General features: G+C 48.3%; 1 protein-coding gene across 1 annotated transcript in view; it reads left to right on the forward strand.

The window, feature by feature from the left end:
• Tmem132d (transmembrane protein 132D) overlaps positions 1-10,238 on the forward strand; it is a 617,151-nt gene extending 606,913 nt beyond the window's left edge. The window contains exons 7-9 of the mRNA XM_075978060.1: positions 387-660; positions 2,836-3,027; positions 6,888-10,238. Coding sequence (XP_075834175.1) covers positions 387-660; positions 2,836-3,027; positions 6,888-8,069 — 1,648 coding nt within the window. The 3' untranslated portion in view covers positions 8,070-10,238. The remainder of the gene's footprint in view (positions 1-386; positions 661-2,835; positions 3,028-6,887) is intronic.
• Positions 10,239-10,720: the final 482 nt, after the last annotated feature.

Consider the following 10,720-nt stretch of genomic DNA (forward strand, 5'->3'; position numbering starts at 1 on the left):
GTGGGAGAGGATGAGAGAGGGGATGGGGATGAATATGATCAAAATACATATATGAAAATGTCATCATGAAACCTGCTATTATACATCATTAATATAGTTAATAAAAATGTTAACAATGGGAAAGACTCTCCAGTCGCTTTTGAATAGAGTTACAAAACACGCTCCGCGTTTGATGAGGGGGAGTAGAGAGAAAATGTCAGGAAGTGTGATCTTTGGGAAGCTCTTCACCCCCCATCGTACTTCTCCATTCTGAACTCTTGTCACAGCGCTGGTTAAACACCGTGGATCTCCTGTGTGTCACCCGAGCCTTAAACAAGCAAGACTCTTTGGAAGTAGACTCATGGAGTCCCCAACAGTTGCCCCAACAAGTAACTCTCTTTTGGCAGGCCAGCTCGGGACAGTGAAGAGGAAGATGATGATGAGAAAAAGGGCCGAGGCTGCACCCTCCAGTACCAACATGCCATGGTGCGAGTCTTGACCCAGTTTGTGGCCGACGCACCTGATCCCGGGGGACACCTGGCCTACCTGCTGGGCTCTGACTGGCAGGTGGACATCACGGAGCTGATAACTGACTTCATGCAGGTGGAGGAGCCCAGGATCGCCAAGCTACAAGGAGGGCAGATCCTGACTGGCCAGGAGCTGGGCATGACCACCATCCAGGTGAGGCATCTGCAGGGTTGGGTGGGGCTTTCTGTTCCACTGCTCTGCCAGGTGAGCATTCAGCTGTCTGCCATTGCTCGGAACAGAGTCTCCCAGGGCTTGCTTCAGTGAAATCACAACATACACAGTTTGTGATATACGACAAGGACCTTGAGACCCCTTACACAATACATTGGCGATTCAGGGTTCCACCTCTTCTTGGCCATGTCCCCAAAGCCATAGCAGGTCTTACCAGCTTGAGAAGCAAAATCCTAGAGAGAAGTTCACCCTGCCTGGCTCATGGGCCTGGCTGTCTTCTCCATACTGACCATGGTCACCTGAATTTTCCATCTCAGTAAAGCAAGGGAGGCAACATGGAAGAGTTTGGAGGAAGGAAAAGGAAGGGAGAAATGATGGAATTATATCATCATCTCAAAAATGTTCAAAATGAAAAATAAATTTAAAATACTATTAATAATAGAGTCATCACTACTCCTAAGAGTTGTCCCCTGAGCTATATATACACAATAATAAAAATAATGTAATAATATAATAATAATAAATGAAAATTTTAATGTTGCTTCTATCAAACAACTAGGAAGAAAGTTGAAAGGCAATACCAATAGCTGGGAGCCTGGACCTAGAGAAGGGTTTGGCTTTAAACTTCACTTTCAAAGTTGATTCCAGTCCAGAAAGGAATCATATGTTAGCAAGGAGGAAAGGACTGCCTTCCTAGGTAAGAAGCGTAGGAACTGGCACAGCAGGGCATCCAGTCCTGAGGCAGATCCTCCAAGTTCATTCACTTTTTTCTGGAGTCTTTCCTGTCATGCCCACCGCCATTTAAATGGCCACAGACATCCAGAGGTGGGGGTTGGTTGGAACTTGTGAAAACTGGTTTGCTGAAGCTGCTCTGAAACTCCAAAGTCAAAAGAACAAGGTGGACAGGGGAGCAGACCTCATTTATCCAGGGGGCTGAGGATAAACAAAGTGTAGGAAGCCAGCTCTTCATCCTTCTAAAGCTGGGCTGGGCTGGGGAGAATCTTGCTCCCTGGTCCCCAGAGGTATGCAGAAAACATCAAGACCAGGCTGGACTCAGAAGGGGAGTTGGTGTGGGTGAGGGTGGGTATCATGTGAGGCAAGACAAGATTTCAAGATGCCCCTGGATCTCATGGTTCAGGCTTTCTCAAAGTGTGTGGAGTCGAATCCCAACGTGTTGATACAAGTCTTTAACCCCAGCTTTAGGGAAGTAGAGGCAGAGCTCTGTGAGTTCAAGACTAGCCTGTTCTACATAGCAAGTTCTAGACCAGCTGGGATTAGACAGTGAGATCCTGTTGAAGAAAAAAAAGACCTCAAACTATGAAACTGAAGATCCCGGGACAGGAGATAGATTAGATGGTATTTGAATTAGGAAGCCTTATACTATTTTAGATATTATTCATTGATTGATTTATTGATTGGTTTTTATGTATATAAGTATTTTCCCTGTAATTATGTCTGTATACCACACACATGCCTGGTGACCACAGGGGCCAGAAGAGTCAGAAGGAGGCGTGAGATCCCCTTGAACTGGACTTACAGGTGGTTGTGATCATCCATGTGGGTGCTGGGAAGTGAACCCAGGTCCTCTGCAATAGAAGTTAGTGCTCTTAACCACTGAGCCATTTCTCCAGCCTCAAGAAGCCTTACTTTATAGTTCCATGCTGGCTTTCACATGTGAGACAGAAATAAATGTACAGTTAAGGTATCAGGTCACGGTTCTCTCGGGGATGTGAAAGCTTTTGGAAGTTGAATGATTTTAGATAAAAGTGCACTGGTAATGGCAGAAATGGCCCACGGTGTGTATAAGAATCAACAGGCTCAGAAGAACAATGACATTAATTCCTCTTGCTAAGGAGAAGAGTGGCTCACAGTGACAGCCAGCGTTGGCCTATGGATATCCCTCTGCACACCTATGGGTATCCCTCTGCACACCTATGGGTATCCCTCTGCTCCATGCTGTTGTATGTGGAAGCACATTGCATCACCGCATTTCCATGATCAAAGCTTAGTGTTAGGGGAAGTCTGCTTCTGCTCCAGCAGGCTCATGCAGGCTCCTTTGCTCTCATTGTCCCTGCATGCCCTCACGCATGGCATGTGATGGATGAAGTGCAGTAACCACAGAGAACTTCCCCTTGTCATATTGGTTCTGCCTTTCAGATCCTGTCCCCTCTGTCAGATGCCATCCTTGCCGAGAAGACCATCACTGTGCTGGATGAGAAGGTGACCATCACAGACCTCGGGGTCCAGCTGGTAACGGGGCTTTCGCTGTCCCTGCAGCTCAGCCCCGGAAGCAACAGAGCCATTTTCGCCACTGCAGTGGCACAGGAACTTCTGCAGAGGCCCAAACAGGTAAGAAGGTGGAGCCTAAAACATGCATCGGCCAAGTCTTACCCCAGGTGAGGTCAGCACACAGTAGGTGAGGTCACCATACACCAGCTATGGCCGACATGCATCAACCGAGGTCAGCAAACACCAGAGAGCTCACACATTAAGGAGACTTCACAAGAGGTGAATGTCCCGTAGTGAGAATCCCATGGCAGATGAAGGCTCTTTCCAGGAGATTCACATACTCCAAACAGATATTACATGACCTGTGTTTCTTGCCTGCAAAGGAGCTGCTAACACGAGATTGCAAAAGCCTCTTGCCTCCTGGCTCCTTGAAGTAGATGGGTAAACATTGTAGCAGGTGACCATCGGCCACTCATAGCAGAAGCGCTGAGAAGATGCTCCCCTGTCCTCCACACTCAAGTGTGCTGGGGTGGGGACCTGGATGGGTCACACTCTCCTGCTGTCTAAATAGTCCTCCCGGACTGGCATGCTGGCCTCATCTAGCAGTGGTCGTGAGGTAGAGGAGGCATGGGTAGACAACTGAGGATTACCACAACCTGCAGCCAGGTTCCAGCAGGCTTGGAGGCTGATAGAGATAATATCCTGCCTCTCCTTATTGTTCAGGCAGAAGAAGGGAACTAACACGAGGTCATGTCATCCTTTTCTTGTTATTTGAAGCCAGTATGATAACAGGCTGCATTGTGCATTTGTGTTGTGAGTATGGATGTGTCTTGGGTCTCTTTTGCTGTGATAATCATTATGTCTAAAATAGCTCACAGTCCATCACTGATGAAAATTAGGGCAGGAATTCAAAGCAGGAACTAAAGCAGAGGCCATGAAGGAATTCTGCTCACTGGCTTGCTTTTCATGGCTTGCTCAGCCTTTTTTCTTATCCCACTGAGTGCCACCTTCCCAGAGGCGGCGCTACCCACAGTGAGCTAGGCTCACATCAATCATTAACCAAGAAAATGCCCCTCGACTGGCCTGCAAATGTATCTGATGAAGTCATTTTCTCAATTTAAGACCCTTCTTCCCAGATGACTCTAGCTTTAAGTCAGGTTGACAAAAGTTCAACCCACATAGGACATATGTTTGGCGATGTTTCAATCTGTGTGTCTTATATGTTCTCGTGTATGTGTCTGCATGTGTACTTTGTGTATTATATTGTCTGTTATGTACATACATGTGCCTATGTGTATGTCTATGTGCCTGTGTAAGCATATTGTGTGCTGGGTGCATGTATGTGTGGATCTTGTTTAGGCATCCTGTGTTGTGTGTGTGTTTGTGTATGTGTCTGCATGTGTACTATATACTCTGCATATGTATATGTATGTAGTGTGTATTACTTGTGTTGTGTGGGCATTGTGTGTGTGAATATACTCTAATGTGTGCAGTTTAAGAGAGAGAGAGAGAGAGAGAGAGAGAGAGAGAGAGAGAGAGAGAGAGAGAGAGAGAGACTCAGTGGTTTGTGTACAATAGGTCTACAGATAGACTAGAATATGCCTATCTTCCTCTTTGGAGCTGAACAGAGAAAGAGGTGAACTTTACAGCAAAGGACAGCAATCATTTCTGTCTACATGGAATCGTATTCATCCAACCCACAGAGACTTTTCTGCAAGCTTCCCTACCCACCAGAAACGCTTCTTCCACCACAACAGGGAGAGTTGCCAGACTTAGCCTCCTTCACAGCACTGGGCAGCAGCAGAGACTGAGCATGCTCACAGCAGGAAGAAGATAGAGTCCAACTCACCACCTCCAACCGTCTATCTCTCAGCTGGACCTGCACCTCAAGTTCCCCTCTCAGGTGCTAGCCAATCACTGAGCCCTGATAGCACAGTCTTACGTGGGGGATTTGGGATTAGAAAACACTAGAGAGTTGATACTCCCAGGAACAGATATGAATTCTTGGCAAAAACCAAGCCTTTTGTCTAGAAAGACGAACAGCAGCCTGCAAAGTACAGACAGGAAAGGCTAGCGATGAGCTTTCTTCCTAGCTCAGCGGATGATAAAAATCGGACCACAGCCAGTTAAGAATTACAAAGTCCTAAGGCCCAACCAGAATAAAATACTGCACCCCTGACATGCAGAGTGTCACCTGCTCCCCTAAGGGCAGTGCTGGGGTAGGGTTACATGGCCCTCGGCCCCCTTGTGCAGCTTGGCCCTGACCTGACAACTTCAAAAAGCCAGTCATCCTTATGCATTTCCTGCTGAGACTTCCTGGCGCAACAAATCAAACTGGCAGATCAGTGCTGGGTCCTGTGGCGTTTGCACCGCTTCCTGGCCGATTTCCCCTGTGGTGCCTGGCTTAAGCCAACATCTAACAAAAGGAAGGTATGGAAGCCACCAACCACCTTTGAGGGTCTTCCTTTGTTTCTTTACAGCTAAACACCACCCACGAAACATTTAACTAATCACTAGTGAGGGATGTTAGGATGGGGGGGGGACACAATCAACAGTGGGGAATGGATGGGCTAGAGCCCTGGGGAACTCTCAGGTCCTGACTGGGAGACCAGGTCATCTGGTTCCCACCCTCTCTTCCCTGAGATCTTTTTTTAAAAAATCCTTTTTTAAAAGATTTATTTATTAATTATGCATACAGTTTTCCCTGCATGTATGTTGCTGGCCAGAAGAGGGCACCAGATCTCATTACAGATGGTTCTGAGCCACCATATGGTTGCTGGGAATTGAACTCAGGACCTCTGGAAGAACAGTCAGTGCTCTTAACCTCTGAGCCATCTCTCCAGCTCCTTTTCCCTGAGATCTTGTCATTTTTTTTAATCTTACTGTGCATAATGACCACCTCATATCTTTGCTTTGAGCTATCATGGTAGCCCCTTAATGTGGGGGGGCTTACCTTACGTCCCAGTAAGTGCCCATTCACTGACATATCCAAGATCGAAGGCATCACTTAAAATGAAGACATCAATGAAGTCACATCTCATGTTATGAATGAATGAAGACGTCTAAACACGAAGTGCAGAAGGCAAGAGATGGAGACATACAAGGACCTTGGCTGTTGGCTGCCTTTGTGTCCCCAAGTTTCTTCCCATTGGTCTAAATGAAGTGTGGTGGGGGAAACTGAGGCAAAGTCTCCTACTATCTCTCTCTGTTTTCCTGCCTACCCTAGTCAAGGCTTGGTCTCCAGTTGAGCACCAAACAAACAGTTGTATCCCAGAGAAGGCAGAGCCAGTGAAACCATGCCCTTCAGTGACCCTGAGGGGCTTCTCTTCCTGTCTAGATCAGTGTCCTCAATCTGTGTCATGTGTGATAATGTGACTGGCAGCTAAGATGGTGTCAGATGGCATGGTACCGTGTTTAATTTACACCTGTGACCCCGATGAAGGCACCCGCTGACTAGCCATACTGTTCAACAAGGCATTTAAAATTGTGTGGAAGTAGATCCTAGGGAGTCTCTGAACCTGTTGTCTTCTAACGGATCAGAAAATAAGTCAATCTTGTTATTTTTTTTTTTGAGATGAGGATACCCCAGACCTCATTACATAGTCAGAGATGGCCTTGAACTCCTGTTCTAGTGCCTCGTTTCCCAAGTGCTGGGATCAGAGTTGCGTTCCACTGTCCCTGGGTTAACATGGTGCTGGGGATGGACACTTTCTAGGCAAGCGCTCCACCAACTGAGCTACATCCCCAACCTCAAAATCTTATTTTGGAAGGCTTAATCTGGTCCTGTTTGCCACCCCCTCCGCTTGGTTCTTTATAGGAATTCACATTCCCCGCCCCCTCCATGTCCTAGGGTAGGGCTTCTCAAGGCTTCCCCTACATTGTTTAACTGGCTTCTCCTTGAAGCCATAGGAAGTTTTCACTGTCTGTGCCTGTTTGCTGAGCCTCTGGATGTACGCTGACCCACTTCTCTTGCTCCACAGGAAGCGGCCATCAGCTGCTGGGTGCAGTTCAGTGATGGCTCTGTCACACCGTTGGACATTTACGATGAAAAGGATTTCTCCCTGCTGGCCACATCCTTGGATGAGAAGGTTGTCTCCATTCTCCAAGACCCCAAATTCAAGTGGCCTATCATCGCTGCAGAAAACGAAGGACAGGGGGCTCTGGTAAAGGTGGAGATGCTGATCAGTGAATCTTGCCAGAAATCTAAGCGGAAGAGCGTGCTGGCTGTGGGAACAGCCAACATCAAGGTTAAATTTGGACAAAATGACGGGAACCCCAACACCAGTGAGAGTGGACACCTTGGGGCTGGACTTCATGTGGAGAATATCAATGAGAGGTGGTCCAAAAAGCCTTTTCAGGAGTGGGGGAGCCCCGAAGGGTCGTATTACAGCAGCTCCTCCATAGGGCTCATGGAGGGATGGGGCAGTACAACCAAAAGGCCAACTTTCCAGAAGAAGGAAGGCCAGGAAAGCCTCTTAGATGACATCATCCTCTCACAGACCATGGCCACAGACTTCACCAGCTTCCCAGACCAGGTGGATCTCCCCAGGAGCAACACAGGCTCTGAGGAGCACGACCCCGATCAAGCCGCCAAGGGCTTGAGTGACCTAGAAATCGGGATGTATGCCTTGCTGGGTGTCTTCTGCCTGGCGATCTTGGTGTTTTTAATTAACTGCGTGACCTTTGCCCTGAAGTACAGGCACAAACAGGTTCCCTTTGAGGAGCAAGAAGGTCTGAGTCACTCTCATGACTGGGTTGGGCTGAGCAATCGGACAGAGCTCTTGGGGAACCCCATGAACTTCGCCTCCTCCCAAGAGGAGCAGATCACTGCCCTTGACAGGGGTCTGGACTTTGAGGAGAGCAAACTGCTTCTCAGCTCAAATTCCCAGAGCAGCATCAATGGACAGCTGTTCAGGTCCGGGGGAGCCATGCTCACAGATGGGGATGAACAGAAAAGCGAACCCCCCACATCCCCTACCTCCAAAAGGAAAAGAGTGACGTTCTCCACGTTCTCGGCCATCTCCTCAGATGACGGGTGTTCTGCTGGGAACACCATGGTGTTGAGTAATGAGGATGACATTAAGTGGGTCTGCCAGGCCCTGGACCCCGGGGAGTGCCCAGACCCTCACAGTTGCATGGAGAGGCTACATGAGCACGTGTAACCGGACACCAATGTTGTTCTTACCTTTCAGCCTTGAAGCCACCCGGGCATGGGGAGTAGACGTGCAGCCAAGGGAGACATGAGACAAGAGGACACCATAAGGGTGACACTGTCCATGGAGCCTTGGGAAATGATCCCCTCTTAGCTGAGGAGGCCCAGAGTTGGTACCCATGCATACGCCATTGCGCACAATGTTCTGGTTCGACTCACGAGGTTCATTGTGCATGGGAAAGTGTTTTCAAACCTGGAACAAAGATGCGCGTTTGGGGGTTCTCAGGGAAGAACTCTCTCCCTCTAATCTAAGCAATTTGGTTTTCTGGTGAGGTCCACGCTGCTTTGGGAGTCAATATTTCAGACCATGATAATAAAGAAAAGCAAGAACTCGGGTTGAGCATGCATGGATCAGCGGGCAGAAGCATGCTATCTGAGTGGAGCAGCAGGGCTGGCTGGGAGGGTGCCCGTGGGCAGAGCCTAATGCTGAAGCTAGCTGCCGGAAGCCGGGTAGTGGACTGTTATTTCCCAAAGATGGCCAAAGTCGGCCAGGGATGATTGACAGGCCAAGACAGAGATTAGCAGGGTAAAAAGGAATGGGTAGATGAGTGTGACCCACAAATATAACTACACACACACACACAAAACATTAGGGCAACTCAGAGAAGCCTCCTGCCCTGTCGGGCACTGGGCATAAACCACAGCTCCTTTAGCAAGTTCATCACCTTTGAACTTTATCTCTCCACTCCACTGACACCCTTACTGCAGCTGTTGGTTATCCATGAGTGAAGAGAGCAGGGTAAATTTTCTAGAATTTTCTCCCTGCCCCTCTTTCCTCAGACCTTGTGTCAACTGTGGGTGACATTCCATAGAGAAGGTCCCAGGGACATACATCCCTCTGAAGAGGCTGGGCTCCAGAGGGTAAGCAGGACTGGAGTGAACGCCACACCCACTCCCTGCTTTCCTAGAAACCATAGAGGTTTGTTTGTTACTCATGTTGGGTCTACTGTCCAAGAATTTGTCACCAGGGTATTACAACAAATCTGGTGTGGAGGTCCTTCTGCATCTCATATGACACAAATCCCTCTGTTCAGAGAGGATAGGCTATCCCAAGCTGTGAGAGAGGTGGGCTTGTGCATGCTTGAAGAGCATGAGAGAGATGAAGGGTATGTGTAGGGTGTGTGTGTGTGTGCATGTGTGTACGTTTGTATCGGAGGTGTGTGCGTGTATGTTGAGGGTATGCATGTGTCATCTGTGGGTGCATGTGTGTAGGTACATACTTTTGCAAACACTTGGACCCAAAGTCAGCCCTGAAAGGATTACCATTGCTTAAAATCAAAATGATTGGTCATTGTCTCTGAGATCCCTCAGATGCTGATGCCCCTGAAGATGGAAGGATTGGCATGATCAGGGGATCCCTAACCCAATCCCGGTCTCACTGTGAAGTGAGGAGGGCTGAAAAGTAGCTGTGACCTTGAAGGGTGAAGGAGGCTGGTCTCTCTGTCTATTTCTACTGCGGTCAGTTCCCTTCTCCTGGTCTTCAGACCTCTCTTCAACATTTTTCTCCTCTCCTCTCTCTTTGGGCATTTCTGTCTGCCCTGAACCTATTCTCAATTTTCTTTCCCATTACTTTCTGTCTTTATCCTCTTGTCTCTTTCTTTATCACCCTCCTCCTCCTCCTCCTCCTCCTCCTCCTCCTCCTCTTCCTCCTCCTCCTCCTCCTCCTCCTCCTCCTCCTCCTCCTCCTCCTCCTCCTCTTCTTCTTCTTCTTCTTCTTCTTCTTCTTCTTCTTCTTCTTCTTCTTCTTCTTCCTATCCCCACTAAGAGAATCTCCCCAGAGTCCCACCTCCCCTACCCCTCAGGCCCATTCCCCCCTGATTGTGGTGCTAATCCTTTTGTTCTGACAGCCAGCAAGCCACCCGGCTCCTGTCCCCCATAGACTCCCCTTGTTTGGGTAGGTGATGAAACTCTTACCCCTCAACCACCGAAATCCTTTGCTTTTAGTTGCCCCCTTTCTGGTTTCTCCCTATTCTGACCCGTGTGACATTTCCTGGACTACTGCAGCAGATGCCTGTTCTCCAGTCCCTCCATGTGTAGAATGTATTGTAGATTGTAAGAATGTAATATATATTTATAAACTCACTGACTGTAAATATAAAACATGCACTCCGCGGCTTTATGGCTGGCCTTTGTCTTTCTACATGCTGAACTCCCACACACACACACTTCTACCCCCTGCTCCCAGGGCCCCAGGATCAGTTGTAAATGGCTCTCCCAATGCTATGGCTTTTGGTAAATGAAAATGTAGATTAAGGATCCAGTGCAATCCAATTACACCCTGACATCCTGTAATGCTGCTCCCGGCATCGAGGGGATGTTGACACACGATGACAGAGTAGGCTGTGTGCTGAGTGTCTCTCCTTCAGGACCTGAAAGGATTTGAAAATAAATCACACGTGTAATTCTCTCCTAAAAGCCTGCTGACGGATGGTAGATGGGAGCCTCAGAGACAGGCACTTGGCCCAGCCTCCCTGCGTGCTGGAGCAACGAGGGCACTCTGTCCTCTCCTTGGGTCTCCTAGGTATTTACACACAGCTGGATTCAAAAACTGACCTTGAGAGAGGTGGTTCAGAGGTCCAGAACCCGCACAAAAAAGCTAAA

This window comes from Microtus pennsylvanicus, chromosome 1, assembly GCF_037038515.1.
Source record: "Microtus pennsylvanicus isolate mMicPen1 chromosome 1, mMicPen1.hap1, whole genome shotgun sequence".
NCBI lineage: Eukaryota > Metazoa > Chordata > Mammalia > Rodentia > Cricetidae > Microtus > Microtus pennsylvanicus.